The sequence below is a fragment of the Lepidochelys kempii genome, chromosome 9, assembly GCF_965140285.1.
Source record: "Lepidochelys kempii isolate rLepKem1 chromosome 9, rLepKem1.hap1, whole genome shotgun sequence".
In the NCBI taxonomy this organism is placed as follows: Eukaryota; Metazoa; Chordata; order Testudines; family Cheloniidae; genus Lepidochelys; species Lepidochelys kempii.
The window spans coordinates 69951207-69978473 of NC_136388.1; the positions used below are offsets into that span (position 1 = coordinate 69951207).

The following is a 27267-nucleotide window of genomic DNA, read 5'->3' on the forward strand; positions in this document are numbered from 1 at the left end:
CAGTATAGCCAAGCTTCAAACTAAGATAAATATGTGATGGCTATTGCAAAAGAAAATATGCTTAGTCTTCCATTAAAAAAGCAGCATTTGTATTATTTACTGTATTTGAACTTGTTCAAAACGTTTGTCTTCATTGACTAGGGGCTCTATTCAGCAGGAAGCAGCACTTCTATTGGTGAATGTAACACAGGAATCACACTGGTTTTGGCTCAGCAATCACATAAGCCCAGCTCTGATTCAGGACACAAATCCTCATTAAAAGTTTCAAAAAGTACTTATCCACAGAATTTTTTTCTCTGGATTTGCACTCCAATTACCTTTCCCCTCTCTAAGATCAGTGTAGAACTAAACTGACCTGTACATATTTAGAAAGTGGCCATCAATGAAGATGAGACCTTAGTGAGAACATACCATGAGTCCACTTACGGGGAAAGAGCTCTCAGAACAAGTCCTCTGCCAGTCTGCCAAGGAGTCTTTTTTTTAAAAAAAACCTAATATGTAGATGTAAGAAAACAAAAATTAAAATGCACAACTAGGAAGAACAGAAGGGACTGTCCCATTAAAAAAAAGTGATCAGGTATGGGACTTGAAAACAATTTTTAAAAAGTTTTGTTTTCCTAGTGCATTAGCTACATCATCTGTTTTTTGTGGAAAAACTGATTGATGGATTTGGCCCTCCTAAATCACCTGAGGAATGAAGTAGGGCATAAAGAGAGATTTAGTCACAAAACCTAAGTGATTTCAATGGGAGTTAAGAGGATCTGGGCTTTACCTCCTAACCTAACTTTTCTACCTACAGAGGAGTTACTGGCTTGGAAAAAAACAACAGCCTGCTGAACCTTCTCCAAATCTCTAAATCTAGCCTTTTAAAAGTTATAAAATCATGTTTTCCCTCCCATTTACACTTTATAACTGGAACCACAACCACCAAAATACCAGGAAAAAAGTAGCTCTTGAAAATTTTCCAACCGGGAGCAAAAGTGGAAGTGCCAGGAATGTAATGAGAAAGCTTGTTCTCACACTGTTTCCAACTCATTATCTCCAAGACTCTAAGAAGTTAACTTTTGGATGCTTATCCTAATCAAACCTGAACATTTCACCTTTGAGTTTTACCTATGGATCACCTACAACAGAGGTGGGCAAACTTTTTGGCCCGAGGGCTACATCGGGGTTGTGAAACTGTATGGAGGGCCGGGAAGGGAAGGTTGTGTCTTCCCAAACACTCCCTATCCTCCCCCTCCCACTTCCTGCCCTCGACTGTCCCCCTCAGAACCAGCAACCCATCCAACCCCCCCTGCTCCTTGTGCCTTGACCGCCCCACCCCCTCCAGGGAACCCCACCCCAATTGCCCCCCAGGACTCCACCCCCCTATCTAACCCCCTGACTGCCCCGACCCCTATCCACACCCCCACCCCCTGACAGGCCCCCTGGGACTCCCACGCCTCTCCAACCCACCCCCCCATTCCTCGTCCCGTTCCTCGTCCCCTGACCACCACCCCCAGAACCTCCACCCCATCCAACCGCCCCCTGCTTTCTGACTGCCCCCTGGGATCCCCTGCCCCTAATCCAACTCCCCCACTCCCCACCCCCTTACCATGCCACTCAGAGCGGCAGGACTAGCAGCCTTGCTGCCCGCATGGCGCGTAGCTGCACGGGAGGGGAGACAGCAGGGGAGGGGCCGGGGGCTAGCCTCCCCAGCCGGGAGCTCAAGAGCCGCGCAGGACGGTCCCGCAGGCTGGATGCGGCCTGCGGGCCGTAGTTTGCCCTCTTCTGGTCTACAGCCTCAGTACCCACAGAAGTCATCCAAAAAAATATTCTGAAACCTGGCTGAGTTCCTGCACTAGTGGGTACGGAAGCCAGTTCTTCACACCACAGAACAGTTTGGATGTTTCCTTCTATTAATGACCGACAGTGTGTGCTATTTAGGCAAAAAGTAATTATAGAAAAAGGTGCTGATCACATTTGTTAGACCAAACTCTCTCACTGAGACTCAATATCATCCATAATAGTATATTAAACATAAAGACTTCCCTCCATTTCTACATTGTAAAATGCAGGCAACAAGCCAAAAGAACTGGCTAAATTGTGGTGCTGAAGGAAAACTCAATAAATACCATTACTGTTGAAACTTGGTGCTCATTTAACTTGCAGAATTAGTACTCTAAAGGGAATATGAATACGAATGATGAAACTGTCTTGTAAATAAATCTTCTTCCCAGGAAAAAGATTTCATTATAACAAATGAAATATTCTTCTATAACAGTCATATCTATGCTTATGCAATATAATATGCTAAATTACAATACATAATTCATTATTAATAAAATTTATTATATTTTACAGACCAGATAGCCAAATAACCATTTTTTAAAAAAAGAGCCAGATAGCAAATATGAAGGGAACGTCATTGTAGACACTCTGCAATCTAAGAACTGAGGCAATGGAAATATTTACATACAAGCCTGTTTTAAATACTTTTACATCAAACATACAGTAGCATATGAGAATTCCATTTGGTAGTCTAACTGATGAATCATTAAGAAATTTTTCCATTTAAAGAAAATTACACATACTGTATACAGCTGAGTTAAAAATCAAAGACTATACCCCATTTTATTCTAGTAAACTAATGTCATATGAGTCTTCATATAAGTGCAGAAAACAGGGTTCTTTATACTCCTTCTGCTTCCTAAGAAATTTTGTATTTTATATGAAACACTAATATTGTTAAATAATGCACACACCCTTTTAAGCATTATTGCCTAAAATGTGATGCAATAGATATACAGGAACCAGGAACCAAGTTGCAACTGAAGGCATTAGCAAATTTTGTTTCCTAAATCAGATGTGCTAAAGTAAAGCAATTTAACTTTAGAAAAATAAATGTTAATCAAAAATAGTTAAATAGCCCTAACCAACAACTACAAAAGCCAGCAATTTTTAACTTGTGCTAGCTAAATATGCAAAAATTTTAAGGTGTAATCAAATTTATGGTATTTTCTACTTTATCACTCTAAGAGCAAGCCTTTTTTTAAAAAAAAGTATTTGAAAAGATTAAGCATATGGCACCTGGTATACAGAAGTTATCAAGATTTCAGTAAGCATAAGGTAAAATAATGTTTAGTTAAAAAGTTAAGTGAACGCTCGCCAGTAATTTAAAAGGTGAATGCTTACTATAGTAGTTTTGTGAATAAGTAAGCAGGAAGTAGTTATTTTCTCACTATTCCTATTGAGCCTATAAAAATAAACAGCAATGATTTGATCATTTGTAGTTATGATCCATAGCAGCAATATCAGTATTAAAAATCTTGTGGAAATAACTATAAATAATAATTAATTCACAACATGGCTTATGGTGATATAAGTAAAGTGATAACATGTATATGATTTAAAAGAATGCAGGGAGTATAAAGAACTTTACATTCTCTTTCTTTTTTAATGTATGCATAAAATTTATTGCTCCCTTTTTCAATATTTATAGACATTAAAAACACAACTAATTTTTCAACACAAATAAATAAGGACAAAGATCCTGGAATAAGAATGTGTTTACAAGCAACATAAGAAAAACAATAGATTTATCTTATCATAACCATCATTCACACAGACTGATGGATCATATTACTTTTTTTTCTTTGCAAAACAACATTATAGATCACTATAGCACAACACACTAAAGTCTCTTTGTCTTTCTTTCTTTTTTAAAAAAATCTTGCCCTGGATACCTTTCAGTAGGGCAGCTTGAACAGTTCAGCGCCACTTCCAAACCCCTCTGGAGATCAGACGATAAAATTCTTCGGCAATCAGAGACAGGACAAAGGGCTTTCTCGTGCTATTTCCATGTTTCCATGTTTGCTGGCTTAACATCATTGTGTACACGTACGACTTCAGTACATAACATCAGATGCGATGACGTTCAGAGCTGGCAAACAGAGAAACAGCATGAGAAAAGCCCTTTCCTGCATCATTTCCTGCATCCCGTATACCACAAAAGTTTGCCTGTCAAATTTCAACTAGGTCAATACCTCTGTGTTCTGTGGGGTACTCGAAGTGTTGAAGTGTACTTCTACAACAATTTTTGATGAATTATAGATATATAGATATAGATATATAGATATATAAATATATATAAATAAAATGTATATACATATACATACACGTGCACACACGTTTGTATGTGTATACATACAAACACCAAATTTGAGAATAGAAGTAGGAGGAATGGTAGGCATACGAAGTAGTAGTACATTATCAGTCCTCCCATTAATTTATATAATCAGAGCAAAAATGGAGTCCCTAGCTACTTCTACTAAAATGTATCTAGAAGAAGAACACCACAACATGAACAAAAACATGTAATTGTGTTCGACAGGGTTTTAGCAGACACTTGACATGCTTCCAGGCCACAATTCACAAGAATGTAAAACTCTGCTGCAAAAAGTCACTTTGCTCCAATCCTGGCACCACCAGTCAGGTGTATCAGCATTAGCAAAAGTCGGGGAAGCGAATGGCTGATCAGATCAACTGTCCCAATGGGCAATAAAATGCTACCGGGAAACAAGCTCACCAAGAAAACACCAGCCAGTGGTCAGGACATTGCCATAGGCTGCCCATCACTATCAGTGACTGTCAAAAATTCTGCGAGAGAATAAAGGATGAAATAAATGGGAGAAATTATGGTAAAACATAAATCAGATCTCACTGATCATCAAAATCATATTATGAACTATGATTATGAAACAAATCAAAGTGATGTTATGAGCAGAAAAGTGTCACATGGCATGTTCTCAACAACTATGCTTTCTGCATGTAGTGAGGGAGACGTGATAAAAAATTCTGACTAAAGTAAGGTTTTTGCTATCATTCAAAATTTTTAATTTTTTCGATAAAAACTGATTTTTTTCAGTTTCCTTGCTCCCTCCCTTTTTTTCAAATTCCCACAATCTCTTTTTATTTTTCTGCCTCTGGGGGGAAAAAAGAGGAAGGGAGAAAATGAAAAAAAAACAAACTGAAAATTTTCTGTCCAATTTTCCATTCTGATTTTTAATTGAAAAACTGAAACATTTTCCCAAGAAATAAAAAAAGATTTTCTCAATTTCCCATGAACAAAAATTACTTATTTTGACCAGCCTCACTTCAGTAGAACTTCTCATGTTTATTAGTGAGAGGTTCAGAATGTGCTTTAAGCTTCAAGCGGAGAACATCTCAAGATCTCCTTAACTACTACTACATACGTGGTAGTACACTTCAGTTGGGCCAGGGTTACCAGTGATGATGTTCAAGCCAGAAAGGGAACAAAATAAGAATAATTAGAAATACCATAGTAAATACTTACAAATAAGCAAAACTTTTTGAAGGCAACATCCAACCACTGAGGTTCAGAAACAAACATTCCCCGGGGACAAATGACCCCATAATTGCCTGTGATAGGGTTTCCTGAACTTTCTCCTAAGTATCTGATACTGGTTACTGTCTTTGACAGGATACCTGGCTAAACAGACCACAGCATGGGATTGCAGAGCTATTAGTATGTGAGTGAGGGAGAGGATGGTGCTTTTACTTGTAAACTAAGCTAATGTGATTCTCAGAATAATTGAGAAATAAGTATGGAGCCCCACAATCTCATTTTCACAGTCACATTTAGAAACATAGCTACGCTGAGCCAATTCACCACTGATGTGAGTGCAAGTGCACTGAAGCCACCAACAGTGAGCATGGCACAAAGTCCAACAGAGGCAGTTTATTTACAAGGGGGCCTAGCTCCCATTGTATTTATTTCTGTTCAGTGGGAGTAGAATGTCTAACTCCCTTAGGCCTCTTTGAAGATCTCAGCTAGTGTCCCCAACTACCAAGTGTTAGTGAAAAACATCTCTGCCATTCCCATTGTCCTTCAGATCTGCGAGTGAACACACTGAGGAAAGCTGTCTGATTGACAGCCCTGGCAACTGACAGCTCTATAAATAGAACTGCTACACCGCTCGCAGTGGTAGTGCACATTTTCCCACACTGCTCAGCCAACATGGCTCAACCCTGACTTGAAGCCAGACAGGAGTTCAGGCTCCACGCCTGTTCAGTCCCTGATCTCCATGCGCCGGCTAGTAACAATGGGAGTGCCAGTTCTGGTGGAGGCACTTGTTTGTTTCTCTACGGTTGTGGACATTGGTCCAGTGGGAACTAGAAAGAAGCACTAAACTCATCTCACATACTGTAGGCCACTGCAGACCCACATGATATTTATGACTTTTGATCACTAAAAATGTGGATTAAATTTGTACCAGTCACTCTATGTATTAATCTGAATCTATGTAAACTCTATAAGTTTACTTGACTATTTCTGTTTAAAAACATTTGCTGGAAATCAAATAATCATTTTTTACAAAAATACACCTGACGTTATTGACCTGACTCTCCCACTGAGCTGCTCTCCTGCTCAGTTGTGCTTTCTTTTGCTTTCTGAGAGCAGATGAGGTAATATTTGTTCTAACTTCAACATCTCAGAGTAAGGAGTGATGTTAGAAAAAAATCACAGGACCCTAATACAATCACTTCATGTCCTTCAAGAAATGCCACCCACCTGCCTCAATGGGTGAGGGAACTTGATGGGACTGCCAGTGAAGGAGACAGTCCCAGAAGCAAGGGAGGGAGACACTCACTCATGGCCCTCCCCATGGGAGTCTCTGGCCAGCTGGTGGGAAGGGGTGTTGATTGGCCAGCATTCCCCAGCTCCCGGGATTTAACCTGGCATGGGGGCCATGTGGAGCCTCTTTTGGACCAGAACATCTACAGGAATGTGAAAAGGACAAGGAGAGGAAGGATAGTACAGGAAAAGATTGCTAAGTTTTAAAGAAGCCTTTTGGCATATTGTCGCTTTGGCCCCAATTTTCAGATATGGCATTCACTTTAGGGCACATGGTTCTACAGTTGTTAACGCTTCATATATGCATCTTGATGTCCGGATATCCATTTGAGGCACTTAAGTGCTGTTTTAAGCAAATGTTTAGCCACCTAACTTTGAAAATTGTGCTCTACACCAACACATAAATCATACACCAACTCATATTGCCTCTCTCTGCCTATGTTTATTCACTACCTATTGTGAGTATAGAATGAAAAATGCAGAGAGAGATGGGATACATGTGCAACCTTATCAGAGTATTTTATTAAAAGTCTTACCCTATTGCCACTAAGCTTAATGGCAAAAGTCCTATTGACTTTAAACCTGATCCTTCTGCTGTTGAGGTTTGCTCTATAGCGAACAAATATATCGCCACACCCCAAAACAACTGGCATAGCTGGCTAATAAAAAGTTGATAACTTGGAAGACACTCAATGTCACCTCTATTTTACGAGTCCCTAATTGTCCTACCCTGGAAAACACTGCATTATTACTAACAACTAGTCTCTTCACAGTCTATCACTTTGAAAAGCTTCTTTAGTACATTAATTTCTAATACTTCACAAAAGAACACTTGCTATTCTATAAGTTTCCATGTATTTGTGGCCACTTGGATTGATTAAATAATTACTGTGAAATGACTTTTTAAAAAATAATATGGATTATCTTTCTCCCTCTTCCCGCCACACACACACATAATAGGTATTATATAAGTATCATGCTTTTCCTTCTTCAGCCATTCTAAACCTCTCCAGTAACATCTTCATTCCCACCCCTTTTGGTGGTTCATGGCGTAATTGCCCTTTGGCTGCTCCTGGTCTCTCTGATTCCTTCAGCAGTAACAGCCCTGGGCTGGTTGTGGTATTTATTTCCTTTCCCTTTTGGCCACTCAAGTTGTCTCAGTTTTTAATGAAAAACCTTCAAACACTCTCTTCTGTATTTTTCCCTCTAAATATACATATATTCAGCACATCTCATCAGAACAAACACTATAAGGATTTTCCATCTTGTTATAGATCAGTTAGATCAGTGTTCTTCAATTCAAGGGCTGCGAGCCAGTGGCGGCTCCCATGGACCCTAAGTGCGGCTCCCTGTCCATCGCGCTTTCCAGCAGCAGTGGGGCTACAGCTAAGACAGGCTCCCTGCCTGCCCCGGCGCCACACCACTCCCGGAAGCAGCGCGCATGCCCCCACGGGCCTGGGGGAAGGGGGACAAGCAGAGGAGCAGAGGTCTCCGCATGCTGCTCCTGCCTGCAAGCACCGCCCCCGCAGCTCCCATTGGCCGGGAACAGGGAACTGTGGACAATGGGAGTTGCGGGGGCAGTGCCTTTAGAGAGGGGCAGCACGCAGAGCCACGTGCCCCCTGCCAGGGGCTGGAGGGGCGCATTGGCCCCTTTCAGATATGGCGTGGGGCCTGGGCCACCTGAAGTAAGTGCCATTCAATGGGCAGGTTCTGAATAGCTATTCCACCACCCAACCTGCAGCCTCCCAGAGCCAGGCCCCAATAGCCCCTCCTGCACCCCAAGCCCCTGCCCTGAGCCCCCTTCCAGAGCCTGCACTCCATACCCCCTCCTGCACCCCATACCCCCTCCTGGAGCCAGCACCCTATACCCCCTCCTGCACCCGAACACTCCGCCCCAGCCTGGAGTCCCCTCCTGCACCCAAACTCCATCCCAGAAATTGCACCCCTCACCCCCTCCTGCACCCCAAGCCCCTGCCCCAGCCCTGAGCCCCCTCCCAGAGCCAGCCCCCCATCCCCCTCCTGCACTCCAAGCAATATTACCAATAATGGCAATATTGCCATATCAACCAACAAAGAACTTGGAGTGTTCAACCGTCTGTGTCGGGTATGTGTTCAATGTGAGAAGCACATCAGCCTGACACAGACGGTTGAAGTTTTTTGCCAAAGTGGCCCCCACTTCAAAAATAGTGACGAGTACTGAGTTAGACCAATCCAAGCAGAAACAAGGAGCATTTTTTAGCTTTGCAAAACCCAAACCAGGCTTTATTTGCACAGGTGGACCAGCAGCCAAATTTTAACACTTTGGTGGGTCCATATACATGTTTATTTGATAGTTCAATTCTGTTTCAAATGGAGATGGTCCAACCAAAAGTGGGTTTTGTTTCATAATAACGGAGTGAGATCTTGGTTTTGCAGAAACAAAACCAGAGATAATTCTGATTAGAGACCCATTTATCCCAGCAACTTCTGAAATTTGGGGAGGGAAAACTGAGTAAATAATTTTGTTCCTTTTCTAGTCATGCTTCAGAGAGCTTTTTGTTTTTAAACTGATGCATTGCAATAACTGCTAGTGCTGGGCTAAAGCACATTTTTTCACAATTTGGAAACATTTATTCTTTATTTTTAAACACTGGAGTATTTGAGTTTTTAATGTAACTTATTCTCCATCAGGACTCAGCTCTGCCTAAAGCTTTCTGCAAAGTCAGTGAATGCATGAAGCAACAGTTGCATTATTCTCAAACATGCCATTAATCTCTGAGGTTGGAAAAAGGGTGAATAGCATGACAACTGAAGTACTGTGGTGCTATAATAAGCTTTTTTTAAAGGTTTTTTTTAAGGTGTTTTGTTGTTTTTTTTTTAGTCTCTCCACTGGCTAATAGAACTAACTGAAAACTTCAAATTATACTGTCTTGAGTCACTCACTTGTATCCAATTTCACATTCTTAAATGGAAATGAGGACATTCCATATATAAGAGAGAGAGTCTTTCATTATTAGGATCAAATTTGACTGTTTAAAACTATCTATTAGAACTGCAGACCAACAGTTAATTTTGTTCTCTTTACTTTTCTTAAAAATATTATTCCCTTTATGTAATAAAATCCAACACAAAGGCCAGTCAACTCCTTTCTTGTTTCAATACTTACATAGGTTCATTAGCAAAATTATTCATATTTTGCTTAAGTAATGAGAGTATTAATTTCAACGTTTAAAGGAAATGCTGTTTGCAAGTGAATGTAAAAGACATTGTACGATGTGTTGTTAAAGTTTCCCCAGCTCTGTGTTCATTGCCAGGACACAAACAAAATTAAGTCTAAAGGAGGAGGACAACAGATTTAAACAAAATCTATACCATAATCCCACCTTGTGCTAATGTCTCATAATACTCATATTCACAAAATCGCCTTGAAATAATTTCAGGGGTGAGGAATACTCCAGGGGCAATGTACTTTTCTGCCCCATCAGGGGGAAAGGAGTGCTCTGACATCAGTCCACATGGGCTAGAAGCACAGTGAAAGAGAGTACCCACATTTTTCCGCCCCCATCCCTGCCAAAGGAATTGCCTTCCATTCTTTTCTAACAGCCCTCTCTGGCAGATGGTTGGATGGTTCCAGAGGTTGCCACAGGCCTAGCTGTCTCTGCTGGGGAGAAGATGACAGAATGCAAGGCCCTTGAACAGGTAATGGCGGATTCTTTCGGCTCACAGGGCCTGAGCCAAAGCATCCTGAATTTAATAGAAAAACTCCCACTGATTTCAGTGGGCTCTAGATCAGGCTCCAACAGGTGCTGAGAAAACAACCTTCAAGTTCCAGAGTAAAATCAACACACGTGTACACACACACACACACACACACAGAGTTCTTCTATTGCCTAATTTAAATTCAAAATTAATTCACTCAAATAACTTTAACAGAAGACATTCAAATCTTTAACAAGATATTAACCCCCCACCATTGTCTCTGCTGTCTTAGAAATATGAAGAAATCCTTTTCTATTCCATTTTCTGTTAATGTCTCTCAGTAAAAGATAATGCTTTGTACAGAACAGGGATTTTGTCTACCTCACAGACAGGTGTTAAAAATAAAAAGAAAGAAAAAGAAAAAGCAGCAGCAATCTTTGTATGCAGTAGATATGCAGTTTGAATGAGGACATTTCTTCAGGCCCCCTTTATTATCACCGTATCATTAACAAAACTGCCTACAGAAAAGTAAGTCGAACCTACGGACCTGATCCTCAGCTACGATAAATTGTCAAAGCACCACTAAAGCCTACACAGATGTACCCTAGCTGAGGATCTGTCCCTATATAGAAATAATTGAAGTGAATCCCATCTTATCATCACAAATATTTTATTAACTTCTTTTACTGCACAGATACCTCATGACTAACTCAAATAAAAGCATGAGACTTTTCTTTGTACTGAGGATAGGCTACTGATGGAGGAGAAACTCAGATAAATAACAAACCCTTATCACAAATGCATTAATACAGCTTTCCAGAATCTGGATTCAATTCTGATGTGGTTCCCATTGCTTTAATAAGCCTTTCATTGGTGTCTTAAAAAGCAATAGGGTGTTTAATTATCATTATATTTTTGCCCTCCTTGTTAATCTGAGGGCTTTTTAATTCACTCTTATGACTGCTGCTCTGAACTGTACCTCAGCTACTGTCTCTATGATCTGTACTTGGCCATGAAAGTGACAAAGTGAGGGCAATACTTGCAATGCTTCTAAATTTTCCCACTGGCTTCATTACTGCTTTATATTGTTGATTATGTCAGTCAGCCAGCTTTGAGTAGCCCGCATGGTAGGCTATGTTTCTAGTCTGAAAATGGCACTCAATCTCTCAGTAAAAAAAAAATCTTGCTGGCTTTTGAGAGACCTTGAGGTACAGCTCTGTCCAAATGAAGGCTCCAATTCCAGACTCCATTAGCATTAAGAACCACTTATCAGATGCTGCAAAGCTTTATTGCTTTCCACCTGGCCTAGATAACTTAGATTCCTGAGTATACAATACTAGCGAGGATAGTGCTACAACCCTTCTTTGTTTTACAGAGCTGCACAGCTAAATACTATGTAAATGCAGGAAGTACCATACTGCCATCTACAGACAGGAATATCCCCTAATAATCATTCAGTACTAAATTTTCCCACAGCCAAGAGTCACTTTATTCTAATTTTCTCCTTTTAACATTGATGAATCACAAACTGTTTACACTTCAATGTCTCAGCCAAGCATGAACTTTCAGGCTTTTAATTTTTATAGACAAAGTTATTCTGCAGAGCTTAGGGGTACAGACAGAGAAAGAGAGAGTGAGCAGCTAGAAACTTTGTATTACCTGTCTGGTGTGGATGGGGCCTGGGGTCTTGAAGCCACCTTGACAGCTGCATTCAGAGACACTATAAGGGTCCGAGCTGCCTGAGGAGCACTTGGAGAGCGAGTCACAACCCACCACAAAGGTGTTATCCAGAGGCAGTTCCTGAATGACATGGTGCTTCTTAGGGGGCACAGGAGTCTCGGGTTTAATTTGAAAGGTGGGCTGTGGAGAGGCAGACTTGTAATGCTTTGCTAAATCTGGGCTGTCAGGCTTAAATGTGGTTGGTGTAGTGGCCCAGTTATATTTTCCCATAGTCTGTTCTTCTAGCTCTACGGGAATGTCTAAAGTGCCATTTATATGCTCATGGGCAGGATCGTCGGGCTTAGATTCTTCAATTGTCACAAAGTTGAGAAGGAGGCTTTTAGGAGAGCGCTTCTTTTTCTTCTTCTTCTTCTTGATCTGTCGGTTCTCCTGGTTCGGGGAGACCCATTCCCCACTCTGCTTGCTTTTTTGGACAACCTTGTGCCGGGGTGTCTGGCGGCATCGTACCAAAGCAGTGACAAAAATGACCAGGATGACTGTCATGGTGCCTGCAATTATAGCAATGATGATTTTGACATAGTCATTGGTCTGTGGGGTTATCTCACCATCCCCAACATTCTGTCCCACTGGTGTTTCCATATTTCTGCGCACCATCTCCTGCACGTATGAGCCATTGGTGATGGTTTCATTCACAAATAAATGCACCAGTGCTATGGTATAAAGAGACTCTGGCTGTCCTAAATCATTGACTTTTATCACCAGCCTATGTAAGCCATGATCTGCTGTGATTACCTTCTCTTTCAAAGTAATGTTGCCTGTTAACTGATCGATTGTAAACAAACCTCTCGAGTTCCCACCTATAATGCTGTAGCGGAGCTCTGCATTCATCCCTGTATCATTGTCAACTGCAAAGACTTTAGTCACCACGGACCCTGGATTAGTGGCTGTGGGAATCAAGTCATAGGAGTAGTTAGATGAAGGGATGACGAAAACCGGCCTGTTGTCATTCACGTCAACTACATTTATGGTCACTTTGGCAGTGGAAGAGCGTTGCACTCTTCCTCCATCAACAGCCTTCACCTGGAAAGTGTAAGAACCTTGTTGCTCTCTATCAAATGTAATATTGGGTCTTATTACACCAGTAAGTGGATCGATAATGAAATTCTCTCTGCCATTTAATATAGAGAGAGTAACTGCAGCATTCTCTCCAGAGTCAGCATCAGTAACTGTGATGAGCCCCACTGTGCCATACATGGGCAGGTTTTCTGGCACATAGAAATTGTATTCATTGTGGGTAAAAGCAGGGCTGTTATCATTCTGGTCCAGAACTGATAGTGTCACAGTAGCATTGGTCTGCAATGGTGGCATCCCATTATCCCTAGCCAGTACAGTGAAGGAGTACCTGTCCTGCTTTTCCCTGTCCAGCTTTCTTACTGCTGTCAGAACTCCTGTGCGACGATCCAGGTTGAAAATGGGGGGTGCATCTGAACCCAGCATATAGCTGATCTCAGCATTGCGTCCACTGTCTGCATCTGTGGCACTGATCTTGGTCAGCTGGGTACCAGGAGCATTGTTCTCAGGAATGGAAAGTCCTATGACAGGCTGTGTGAATACTGGGGCATTGTCATTCTCATCTTTGATTTTGATCAGCAGCATTGCTGACTGATTTAAGGGAGGTTTCCCTGAATCAGAGGCCACTATTTTAATGGCATATTCTCGTGTAGCCTCATAGTCTAGAAATGTGGCAGTCTCCAATAGAAACTGGTTATCAAACACTGGCTTTAACCTAAAAGGGACATCATGGTCTGTGAAGCAGGTAACTTTTCCATTCAGATCAGCATCCTTGTCCATTACTGTAATCAGGGCAATTTTTGTATTGAGAGGTGCTTTCTCAGACAGGAGCACAGTCCCATTCACTGGATTGATGATGTATCTTGTGTCTATGGATGGAACATTATCGTTAATATCTGTGATATTTACCGTCACTGTTGCTCTTGATGGAGTTGAGCTGCCATCACTTGCCAAAACAGTTAACTTGTGTACGGGTGACTCCTCCCTGTCCAGTGGTTCCTTAATTGTGATGAGGCCAGTAGTGTTATCTAAGGCAAAGAGCCTTTTGGCCAGACTGGAGATCTGATTGCTGAAAAAGAAGTGGATCTGTGCATTTGAGCCCAGATCGGCGTCAGTGGCATGGAGCTGAGAAACTGAGGTGCCCACTGGAGCATTTTCTGGAATGCTAACTTCAATGTCATTTTCCTTAAAGACTGGGCGATTGTCATTCACATCAGTAACTGTTACTTGTAGGATGGCTGTACTGGATCTGGGAGGTGTTCCACCATCTTCAACTTTAATCTTCATCACATATGTGTCTTTCTGCTCCCTGTCCAGGATCTGCTGGACAATCAACTGTGGCCACTTATCTCCCTCAGGTGTTTCAATTATATCAAGTCCAAATACATTTTGACCCTAGAAGACACAGAAGGAAGAACATTTTTTATTATGAAAATATATTACAAATAGATACACACATCTTTACTGTACACAGGGATCCCATGAAAATACCTTTATAGGTGTATTTATACTTTTACTGCTAGATTAAGCCTTTAGCCTTTGCCTTAAGTACAGGGCTGTGTGTACCTGTGCCTCCCTAGTAGCAGGCCTGAGCAGGAATGGTGTTTCAGAGCATCAAGGTTTCTTTTACAGCTCCAGCTCAAATTACAGCAACTACTGAAAACATATGGCTCACTTCCTATTTTACACCTAGCTGGGGGGTGGGGGAGAAGGGGAGAAGATGTCAAGGCTCGACTTACATCAGACCCCATGCTCACAGAGGGGCAGTATCCACAGGGCTAGGGCTGTGCCCCACAACAAGGCTGGACCCAAGATTTGGGGAGGGCAAGCAAAAGCACGGGGGACTTAATCCCCAGTTCAGCAAAGCAAGACAAGCGTACAACCGGTAGCATTTAGAGAAAAGAAAAACTACACCATATTGAAAAGGGGATTACCACATCATTTAAGATTCAAGTGGCACAGTCACAACTGAGACATGTTAGGTTATTAGAAATACATGAAAATCAGGAAGAATTATTCCCCTTTTCATCACTATGTATTTCATATTTGCAGTGAAAAATACATTCCAAGTGTGAAAATAAGATGATTTTCTTATGAATAATATCATAGGACTATTGCATTTACACTCTGAGTAATAAGATCCTGTAATAGGGTGTGTTGAACACTTTATGCCCTTCTTACAGCAAGTAATGCATTTATATGTGCAGACACTGTAAAAACACAGCTTTTCCTCAAACTATGGGATGGACAGAGTGGTCTGAAAGTAATGTGCTGTCCTACAGGTGGGAGACTGGAGTCTGGTTCCCACTGCTGGTATCTCTCTGAGCCAGCAGATGCTGGAAATCTTGCAAAGGGAGCATATACATCCCCTAAGGAGAAGGAAGTGATTAGCAATGATCAATAGCAATCTGTCTGACTGATGAAGAATAGTGTTGACAGATTCCAAAGGGAATCCTGACAGCCTTATCTCCCCAGAAGGATTGGGCCCATAATGCAGGCATTGAAGATGGGAGTGTAACATGGGTGAAAACGGGGGCTCAGTGAAGCTCAGATAGGATAGGGGGAAGAGAACAGTTAGGATTTTACGTATGTATTTGTTTTTAAGAACATTAAACTCTCGTTATGCCTGTCATGTTTATAGTCAGAAACTGTGCTGCTGACCTAGCCCTTGCTATACTCATGATGGGACTGCTTCTGCCACCCTTACTCACACTGAGTAGTAACTTACTGCATGAGTATCTCCATTGGCTTTAATGGGTCTACTCACTTAGCAAGCAGCTACTAAGCATGAGTAAGGGTGGCAAAATTGGACCTTCTATAGTTTTAGTTATTCATTTTAATTTATACACAAATTGCTAAAAGAGCATCTCTCATGGCTCTCGATTCCGCCAATAAAATTTATAAAGACAACTGTTTGTTTAATTTACAACTAACTTTAACCAGATGTAAAAATGAAACATCAGCTCTTCCCACCTACATCCTCATGACACTCCCAACCCATCACCAAAGGTTAGGGGGATGAGATAGACTTTGCAGTGCACACTACAAATCATGCAATTTAGGGTATTTAACACTCTGCGTGGGAGACGGGTTTCCAGTGTGGAGGATTCCACATTTGGAATGGTTAGTAAGAAGCAAGACTACATTGTACCCTGCTACCCACAATTAAATCAGTACCTATATGGGCCTAATGCTGCCTTTGTGCATCTTCCATTGTCATAAATAGTACCAGGGCTGTTGCAGATGAGGGCAGAATTTGATTCTATCCATTGCAGCAATAATTTCTTTTGTGGAAAAGCTGCAACATCTCCATTTCAAATAAAATAACCCAACTCTCTACCCCTGGCACAGTGTCTGTCACCCCAATAAGTAAAGACCCATGGCGATGTATAAGAGAAACATGGATTGGAAAACAGATATTTAAAGTTATGAAAACAAATGTAGATCTTGCTTTTTCACTGGAAGATGAGTGAAGAAACCAACCTTGCTAAGTGTGTCCGAATCAGGTTCCATATGCTATGAACCAAAGGGGTTAATTTCTAAAGCAGCGACCCCATGACAGACCTTCTCTTTATTAAAGACAAGTGAATCTTCTCCCTCAATGATAGGATTATCATGAGTAGATTACTGCAGGCAACCTTGCTAGCAGTTGTTTAATTTGGACTAAGGCTCTTATTTGTTGCAAAAATGCTGAATTAAATAAACTGCTCTTTCAACACTGATTTCCAGAAAAACCTAGCAAGAGTGGGGAAAAAAAAGTCAGCTTTCCTTCAGTTCTTTATTTGCACACAAACTGACAGATGTGCATTGATTATTCTGTCATTAGCTCCTGCAACTACAACAAACACTATATACATACTTTTAATTCATGAAAATGCATACCCAATTTAGCTTTTCTTTAACTATCACATATGACAAGAGACACATTTTTCATTATAGCATATGATTTTGGCTTAAACATATAACTTCAGTTCCCTGTCACTAGCAGTAAATTGCTGAGGAAACAGCAAAAAATCCAACACAAATTAGAATCTTTACTGAAAATATCAACATTTTAACAAAATGTTTAATGCAAAATTGCTACCATATAGAATACCATACCATATATGCTACCATATAGTAATAGGGATTAAGTAAATACAGAGTTCTATAGAAATTATTCTAAAAAAAAATACCAAATATAATAGAGAACTAGCTCTTCTATGCAATTTTTAAACTGATCTACAGCAATACATAGAAAATTACATTCCTGTTATATTAGAGTATGTCTACACAGCTGCCGGGAGCGAATCTCTCAGCCCTGGTTGCCAGACTTCTGATAGCAGGTCTCATGCTGGTGCGCTGAAAATAACAATGTGGAAGTTCGAGCTTCAGAACTTCAGAGCCTGAGCCCGAACATAAAAGCAAGATCTACACAGCTATTTTTAGTGCACTGGCACAGTCCCTGCCACCACATCTGTTGGCCCCAGCAGCTGTGTAGCCATACCCTCATAGGTTAATTTTAAAATGGTAAAGAGAAGTTATTCACCTTTAAACTCCACAGGATCAGATCTTTCCATATGGAGTGCAGACTCTTAGGCCTGATCGACATTACAAGTTTATGTCGAATTTAGCAGTGTTAAATTGAATTAACTCTGCACCCGTCGACACAACAAAGCCATTTTTTTCGACATAAAAAGAGCTCTTAAAATTGATTTCTGTACCCCTCCCTGACGAGGGGATTACCACTGAAATCGACATCGCCATTTTGAATTAGGGTTAGTGTGGACGCAATTCGACGGTATTGACCTCTGGGAGCTATCCCACAGTGCACCATTGTGACTGCTCTGGACAGCACTCTGAACTCGGATGCACTGGCCAGGTGCACTGGAAAAGCCCCGGGAAGTTTTGAATCTCATTTCCTGTTTGGCCAGGCGACCTCATCAGCAAGGTGACCAGGCAGAACTCATCAGCACAGGTAACCATGCAGTCCCAGAATCAAAAAAGAGCTCCAGCATGGACTGAACGGGAGGTACTAGATCTGATCGCTGTATGGGGAGACGAATCTGTGCTATCAGAACTACATTCCAAAAGATGAAATGCCAAAACATTTCAAAAAATCTCCGAGGCCATGATGGACAGAGGCTACAGCAGGGACACAACACAGTGCTGTGTGAAACTTAAGGAGCTCAGACAAGCGTACCAGAAAACCAAAGAATCAAATGGACGCTCCAGGACAGAGACCCAGACATACCACTTCTACGCTGAGCTGCATGCAATTTGGGGAGGGGGGGCATCACCACTACCCCACCCCTGTCCGTGGACTCCGATGATGGGGTACTCTCTGCCATGCCTGAGGATTTTGCAGATGGGGAAGATGAGGAGGAGGACGAGCTTGAGGCGAGCACACAGCACACCGTTGTCCCCGACAGTCAGGATCTTTTTATCACCCTGACTGAAATACTCTCCCAACCCAACCACGCCGGAGAAGGGACCTCTGGTGAGTGTACTTTTTTAGATATAATACATGTTATAAAAGCAAGCATTTTTAATGATTAATTTGCCCTGAAGACTTGGGATGCATTTGTGGCCAATACAGCTACTGGAAAAGTCTGTTAACGTGTCTGGGGATGGAGCGGAAATCCTCCAGGGACATCTCCATGAAGCTCTCCTGGTACTCTAAAAGCCTTTGTAGAAGGTTTCTGGGGAGAGCAGCCTTATTCCGTCCTCCATGGTAGGACACTTTACCATGTCATGCAAGTAGCAAGTAATCTGGTATCATTGCATGACAAAGCCTGGCAGCGTATGGTCCCAGTGTTTGCTGGCACTCAAGCAACATCCATTCTTTATCTCTCTGTGTTATCCTCAGGAGAGTGATATCGTTCATGGTAACCTGGTTGAAATATGGGAATTTAATTAAAGGGACATTCAGAGGTAGCCGTTCCTACTGGGCTGTTTGCCTGTGGCTGAAAAGAAATCCTCCCCGCAGTTAGCCAAGCGGTGGGGAGAGGGGGAGCATTGGCGCTGAGCTGTTCGCATTTGGCTAGCAGGAATCTTCCCTGATACTAGCCACACGGTGGGGGGAGGGGTAAAGCGATCAACCCAGATAATTGGATGTGGGGGGGTTAGTTTGGTTTCTGCTGCTGCACGTTAACAGGAAAACCGAAGCACTAAATGGTCAACTCAACGGGCTTTGCTTGGTATGGGAAAGGAGGGCGCTGCTGTTATGAAGGTTGCAGAAGCCGAAAGACTATGGCTTACATGGCCGCCTGCAAGCCAAATTTTGTTGCCTGGCACTGCGTGTGTGATCTCTAACACCAAAGCCGTAGGCACTCAATATAAGATGCAAAATGCGACCTCGTACCAAAATCACATCTCTTATGTAATGTGAATAGTGTTGTTCACTGTGAAAGAGTCTGTAAAATATATCTTTTTAAATACTTTTTTTCCCTCCCGCAGCTGCAAATGTTTCAAGCCTCCCTTCTCCATCCCAAAGGCTATCTCAGATAAGGCGGTGAAAAAAATGCATGCGCTATGAAATGTTCTCTGAGCTCATACAGTTGTCCGGCACTGACAGAGCTCAGCAGAATGTGTGGAGCAACCCAGTACAGGAAAGCAGCCAATGAACATGAGGACAGGAGGGATGATCAAGATGAGAGGTGGCGGCAGGAAGATCAGAGGAGGCAGGATGCAACGCTGGGGCTAATGGGGGAGCAAACGGACATGCTCCGGCATCTGGTGGAGGTTCAGGAATGGCAGCAGGATCACAGACTGCTGCTGCAGCCCCGGTTTAACTGCCCTCCCTCCTCCCCAAGTTCCATAGCCTCCTCACCCAGATGCCCAAGAACGCGGTGGGGGGGAAGGCTCGGGCACCCAACCACTCCACCCCAGTGGACAGCCCAAGCAACAGAAGGCTGTCATTCAACAAGTTTTGAAGTGGCCTTTTCCTTCTCTCCTACCTTCCTCCCACACCCCACCCGAGCTACCTTGTGAGTTATCTCCCTATTTTTATAATTAATTAATAAAGAATAGATGTTTTTTAAATGATAGTGACTTTATTTCCTTTGCAAGCAAGCTGTGATCAAAAGGGGGAGGGCGGGTAGCTTTCAGGGAATTTAGAGGCAACCAAGGAGGTGAGTTTTCATCAAGGAGAAACAAACAGAAGTGTCAGACAGTACCCTGCTCAGTCATGAAACTGTTTTTCAAAGCTTCTCTGATGCGCAGCGCTTCCTGCTGTGCTCTTCTAATCGCCCTGGTGTCTGGCTGTGCGTATTCAGTGGCCAGGCGATTTGCCTCAACCTCCCACCCCGCTATAAACGTCTCCCCCTTACTCTCACAGAGATTGTGGAGCACACAGCAAGCAGCAATAACAATGGGAATACTGGTTTCGCTGAGGTCTGAGCGAGTCAGTAAACTGCGCCAGCGACCCTTTAAACATCCAAATGCACACTCTACCACCATTCTGCACTTGCTCAGCCTATAGGTGAACAGCTCCTTACTACTGTCCAGGCTGCCTGTGTACAGCTTCATGAGCCAGGGCATTAAGGGGTAGGTTGGGTCCCCAAGGATAACTATAGGCATTTCAACATCCCCAACAGTTATTTTCTGGTCTGGGAAGTAAATCCCTTCCTGCTGCCGTTTAAACAGACCAGAATTCCTGAAGATGCGAGTGTCATGAACCTTTCTCGGCCATCCCACGTTGATGTTGGTGAAATGTCCCTTGTGATCTACCAGTGCTTGCAGCACCATTGAAAAGTACCCCTTGAGCTTTATGTACTGGCTGCCCTGGTGATCCGGGCCCAAGATAGGGATATGTGTTCCGTCTATAGCCCCACCACAATTAGGGAATCCCATTGCAGCAAAGCCATCTAGTATGACCTGCACATTTCCCAGAGTCACTACCTTTGATAGCAGCAGTTCAATGATTGCACTGGCTAATTGCATCACAGCAACCCCCACAGTAGATTTGCCCACTCCAAATTGACTGCCGACTGACCGGTAGCTGTCTGGCGTTGCAAGCTTCCACAGGGCTATTGCCACTCGCTTCTCAACTGTGAGGGCTGCTCTCATCTTGGTATTCTTGCACTTCAGGGCAGGGAAAGCAAGTCACAAAGTTCCATGAAAGTGCCCTATCGCATGCGAAAGTTTCGGAGCTACTGGGAATCATCCCAAACCTGCAACAGTATGTGGTCCCACCAGACTGTGCTTGTTTCCTGGGCCCAGAATCAGCATTCCATGGCACGAGCCTGCCCCATTAACACCATGATCTCCAAATTGCCGGGGATCATGGTTTTAGAGAAGTCTGCATCCATGTCCTCATCACTCTCGTCACTGTGCTGCCGTCGCCTCCTCGCCTGGTTTTTCAGGTTCTGGTTCTGCATAAACTGCATGATAATGTGCAAGGTGTTTACAATGGTCATAACTGCTGCGGTGAGCTGAACGGGCTCCGTGCTTGCCGAGCTACGGCATCTGCTTGGGCAATCCAGGGAAAAGGGCATGAAATGATTGTCTGCTGTTGCTTTCACGGAGGCAGGGTTGACTGACGACATTTACCCACAACCACCCGTGACAAATTTTTGGCCCCATCAGGCATTGGGAGCTCAGCCCAGAATTCCAATGGGCAGCGGGGACTGCGGGAACTGTGGGATAGCTACCCACAATGCACTGCTCAGAATATGAACGCTTGCCACGGTACTGTAGATGCACACCACCAAATTAATGTGCTTAGTGTGGATGAATGCACACAAAAATTAACTTCTGTAAAATAGGAGTAATTCGGTAGTGTAGACATACCCTTACACTCATCTTTTCCTTCCATCCCTTTTATTGCCAAAGTGACAGCTGTGAGTAGTTAGGATATGGTCTAACCACATATACCTAATGATTCCGCCCTTCTGGCAGAATTTTTTGCTAACATCCTATAGAATATTATTGAGAATTATATGCCTGCTATAGAATTCTTTAGGTTTTTTTTTTTTAAAAGCAACAGAAAGAATATCAGTCTATACACTTCATAGGTTTTTAAAAGTAATATCTATAAAACCATAGTAGTTTCATTCCTCTTAAATGGTATAGGACTTTTCTATAGTGTTTTCTTATACAACTGTAAATATCTTAAGGGTCACTATGCTAACACAACACATGCACAGCTGTCATAGATGTCTTTTGTAATTACAATTATAACTTTAATACTCATAGAAAAAGTATAAATACACACAAAGCCAAGCTTAGGGTACCTAGGGTCAAAGGCATATTTTAAATTGTGCAAAATACATAAGTGGCAGTAAAGCCAGTCAAAATGACAATTAATGCAGATTTTGTTTTAACAAACCAATTCAAGCATACCTATGGTTCATATGGTTGAAATGAATAAGAACAGGGACTGTGCCATTAAATAGACACTTTAACACACCTACCGTGAGGATGGAAAGCTCTCCCACTTTAAACAATCTTTGAAAAATGTTGAAACATTCAGCAACAAAAGGGACTATAAGGCTCTGACCGACTCCTCCATGACTAAAAAAAATTAGAGTTAAGAATGATAATCTAGGCTGAGCTATCAGCTTTAACTCTCACCAAACAAACAGAGAGGATGAAATTCTGACTCCACTGAAGCTAATGGGAACATTGGTACTGACTTCAAGAGGTCAGGATTTCACCCATAGGGCCAGATTCTGACACCCTTATTCACCAAGATGTCCCACTGCATCACTGGGATTATTCCTGGTGTTGGTGCTGCTCAACAGCAGCAAAGGTATCAGAATTTAGCTCATACTATAAATATAAAGTATAGTTCACCTTCAAAGTGCTTTACAAACAATACTCTTAAAACTGGGAAGTATTATCCCAATTTTTTGATGTGGGTAACAAAGGAAGAGTTAAATTATCTCCTTTTAAGACATGCTAAGCACTGTAACTCCCATCTATTCAAGGCAAAAGAGGCTTCTCTTGCCAGAGCCAAGATTAGCATTAAGGAGCTCCTGGCTCAGACCATGAGACTCTCTCTCTCTCTCTCAAAAGATAAGCACAGTGATATGCACTTAAGCAATAGTATCAGCCCAGATTTTCAGCTTAAACTCTGCTTCCTCACATTATAAGACCATTCACTTCACTGGAGTCATGCATTACATTGAGAGGTTCCTGTAATTACAAATCAGTATTTTTGTTGAAAGAACTCTCTGCTATATTTACCTGATCATTCGTAATGGATCCAAATGTCCTTTTCGGTGCTGTTTTGGGCTGTCATGTAAATACAAAATTAGAAAGTTTTTAAAATGTGTAACATTGAAGTAGTTGAACTACATCGAACACAACATTGAACACAACTATTCAAACACGGACACTCAACATAGTGGACTGGAACAGTTCTTTGGGTGCTACAACAGGCTAGTGTGCTGGGACTTAAGAGGGGGCTCCTAGGGTCCAGTCCTATAAAAACTTGCTTCTGGCATATGCGATTCTGCAGCATCACAAGCTGTCTCACTGAACTCAGTGGGATTCAGATTCTGGAGTAAGAGCTAAGCCTAGCAGGAAATATTTGCATGATTGGGCTCTTAGTTGGCAGATCACTGACTGGATGAACTGGAAAAGCAAAGCCATGGGTCAGTGCAGGCACCATTAACATGGCCTGCCGTGGCCAAGACTACTCAGGAAATTAAGTCTGTGAACCAATAAACGGATGGACAGTAATAGCTCTATTGGATTCTGATAAACTGATAGACCACAATGGCTTCTTAAATAAATAGAGCCCAAACCTCCCAACTATGGTAAAAAAAATCACATTAAAAATGTACAACACTCTGTGATGCATAGCACTTTGGATTTTAAAAGGGAATCAGGGTTTGTGATTATTTTTGAGACCATCAGAGAGTATTTGTTCAGTAATACACAAATAAGGGGTAGATCCTGTAAGGTGCATAGTGTGCTTATATTTCACTAAAGCAGAATGCTCAGCACCTTACAGAAACAGGCCCTGATTGGCAAGAAAACTCATTCTTAATATTGAAGGTCTTGTTTCTGCAGGCATGTTTATCTTAAGGCAATTTACTCACAGTGCATAAAATTAAGCATATTTTAACAGGGTGAGGTCCTAAATCTTTTTAGCAGATTGTACAAATGACAAAATCTATACAGAATGTATATAAGAAATATTCAAAGTGATAATAAAATATACAATGAGCAAGTGGGCCAATACAGTTTAACCATCCTAAAATGTAGGAACCTACCATACAAAATGCTTGTGGTTAGATAATCCTGGCATCAAACTGTGAATCAGCTATAACGGTTTCCTGACTCCTTGGTACAAAATTATTTTAAATAAATAAGTCATTTGCAAAAATAATACTTTAATAAGAAAATCTTCAATATATAAGCATCTTGCATCCAAAGGATCCTAAAGTGCTTAAGAACCACCCCTTCCCACTGAAATAGCTCAGCTGTTTGCTGGCTGATGAACATTTCAGGTATAGCCAAGTAGGAAACACTTGCAGTTCTGCTGAACATACAAGGTAGGTCCCAATGTTCTGTTGTTGTCAAGAGAATTCCTATAAAGTGAGCTGTAGCTCACGAAAGCTCATGCTCAAATAAATCGGTTAGTCTCTAAGGTGCCACAAGTACTCCTTTTCTTTTTGAGAATTCCTATGGAACACTGTAGCACAGCAGGTGCAGTCGAGAATGAGCCAAGAGAAAGGATTACAGTAACACGGGCACATAAGATTTCCAATGCAAAATTATACAGGAGCTGCAAAATGGGACAGATCAGTTTTCTGATTTTGTTTTTAAAAAGCGTGCATTTTTCTTTCGAGCTTGACACTTTGAATGTGAAACGTGTAAATTCCCACAGATGAAGCAGTTTGCTGATACCACAGTACAAGCGTCATAATAGTGTGATGTGGAGAATTTGTGTTGGAGGGGAAACTTAAAGGTGTCAGCCCTGGTTACCCAGGATAAGAGAGAGCCTGAAAAATACAAGAGACATTACTCTCAGTTTTTCTGCAATAACATTAAATTTACCTTCCCAAGCATTTCAGTGCTTGTGTATTCCTCCTAAACCTCCTTTTTGTTCAGATTACAATACTTTGGACCACTTACTGATTCTCTGCTGACTTGCCCATTGTATTTCTTACCTTTCTCTCCCTTTTGGAATAATGGTTCCTTATCTGTACTTTGTGCTGAACCCCGCCTAGTATTATGCTCACTATCAATATAATGTAAGTAGTTAGGCTTTGAGTGTATGGATAGGAAAGCTTTGCTTGTGATTTACAGGTGGGGTGGCTCTTGTATTTTTCAGGCTCTCTCTTATCCTGGGTAACCAGGGCTGCCACCTTTAACAATTTCCTCTCCAACACAAATTCTCCATATCACACTATTATGATGCTTGTACTGTGGTATCAGCACACTGCTTCATCTCATCAGGATGTAACCTCATGACAGCATGAAATAATTTGCTTCCATTTTTCCATAGCCTGAAGGAGGGTTCCAGAAACATTTCCTGTCCCAGCAATTTTCCCCTTCCTTGTAATGGCACTAGAATTTATACAGGGAAGAAAGGACTTGGGGTTTACGCTAGGTATCTCATTGTTCTTTATTTTATTATAAAATAGAATTTTTATGATACCATATTCTACATGTCACACCATTATAGATTTGATGCATTTGCCAGTTAAGGTTAACAGGGACCAAAGAACCAATCATCTGTAAATATATGATTACACATTTCATGGATATCACTTACCAAAACATAACTGTGGTTCAGGAAGTGTCAGGCAGAAAGTTATTCTGGGTACTCTCGCAACAAAAGCTAAATAAAGAGCCCATTCTGCTGTGTCCACCAGAACAAGGCACCTTGAGATTCTAAATACATTTTTAGAGTTATCGGATGACCAGGAGTTTGAGCAATGTGGACCTGCAATACACCCTATTCCTTCCCTGCTCTGTAACCAGGTAGACTGTCAAGAAGAAGAAGATTCAGACTGACATCCACTTGTGCACAGGAAAACACAGGCAATTGTATTCCTTACCTTAAAACAGATGCTGCTCAGCACACTTACCACTTCCATCCATTTCAATAGGAATTGAGGGTGATGGACATATGGGTATAGAGAGACAAGGCAGATGAGGTAATATTTATTGGACCAACATCTGTTGGCAAGAGAGACAAGTTTACGAGCGATACAGACTTTTCCTCGGCTTTTTGAGCTCTGTGTAGCTCAAAAGTTTGTCTCTCTCACCAACAGAAGTTAGTCCAATAAAAGATATTACCCCACGCACCTTGGCTCTCTAATATCATGGGATCAACACAGCTACAACAAAACTGCATACATGTGGCTTTGGCTCATAAAGCATGGAAAACAGAAACAAAAAGCTCTTTGACACTATTAAAAAGTAGTGCAAATACACAGAAATTCATGCCCATTAAGTCTATACCTCAATCTCATTTCATTCCCTCCCCCTCCGACCCTAAACAAATACCTGAAGGAAATATGCACATGCCTCCCAAATTTTCTTTTAAGAGACAGAAACTTTACTGAGTTATATAGGTGCAAAAAAAGAAATTTGAACCCTTTGATTTTGTATTCATACACTGAAGTTATTTTGCATCATATCTTTTTTGATGTGAGGCCCTTGTAAGCCAAAGTGGGTGAAATTTTTGCATCTTGGTGATATTGTTTACTTTTAGGGAAAATGTTGACAAAATCTTTGTGTGGGTTACATGGGTAACATAAACACAGGCGCTTAACTAGAGATATAGGTGCCTAAATAAGCACAGTAAAAAATAAAAAACAAAATAATGTGTTCTCTTTACTTACATCATAAAAGGGCATTCTTTGATGTACCCTTACTATACCTTAATGTCAAAGTTTTCATTGCTTTATGAATTATGACATTTAAAAGAAGAACACTTTGATCTCAGATTCAGGAAACTTCCAATTCACGTTTGAAATTATGCACACTTATGGAATGCCCAATAATCTCATGCAATAGAGCTTTCTCCCTTCATCTGTTAGTGATATTTCTCTCCCCCACCCCTACACACACATTCACAAATAAGCTTGGGGGGAGGTGTATGCCTCGGGGTAAAAACTACTGAAATACATATGATAGTAAGACCTTCCAAAATCTTTCTTCTTTGTGGGGATTTGTAAGCTCAAAGAGAAAGTTTGTGTTGAACATTGAACTCCCCAGGGGATCATTTCTACTTTTGAGAAAAAAGAAAAAGATAT

General features: G+C 41.6%; 1 protein-coding gene across 6 annotated transcripts in view; it reads right to left on the reverse strand.

Moving 5' to 3' along the window:
* Positions 1-27267, reverse strand: part of PCDH11X (protocadherin 11 X-linked) — a 1007737-nt gene that overhangs the window by 834188 nt on the left and 146282 nt on the right. For 2 of the 6 annotated variants that reach the window (XM_073360862.2, XM_073360864.2), the window contains 2 exons: positions 23237-23284; positions 11975-14461 (listed from right to left, as the gene is read on the reverse strand). In XM_073360862.2, coding sequence (XP_073216963.1) covers positions 11975-14461; positions 23237-23284 — 2535 coding nt within the window. Of the gene's footprint in view, positions 1-3449; positions 3923-4567; positions 4639-5234; positions 6781-11974; positions 14462-23236; positions 23285-27267 lie in introns of those variants that run through there. The other 4 variants (XR_012160926.2, XR_013636251.1, XM_073360868.2 and 1 more) reach the window with 4 other exon arrangements.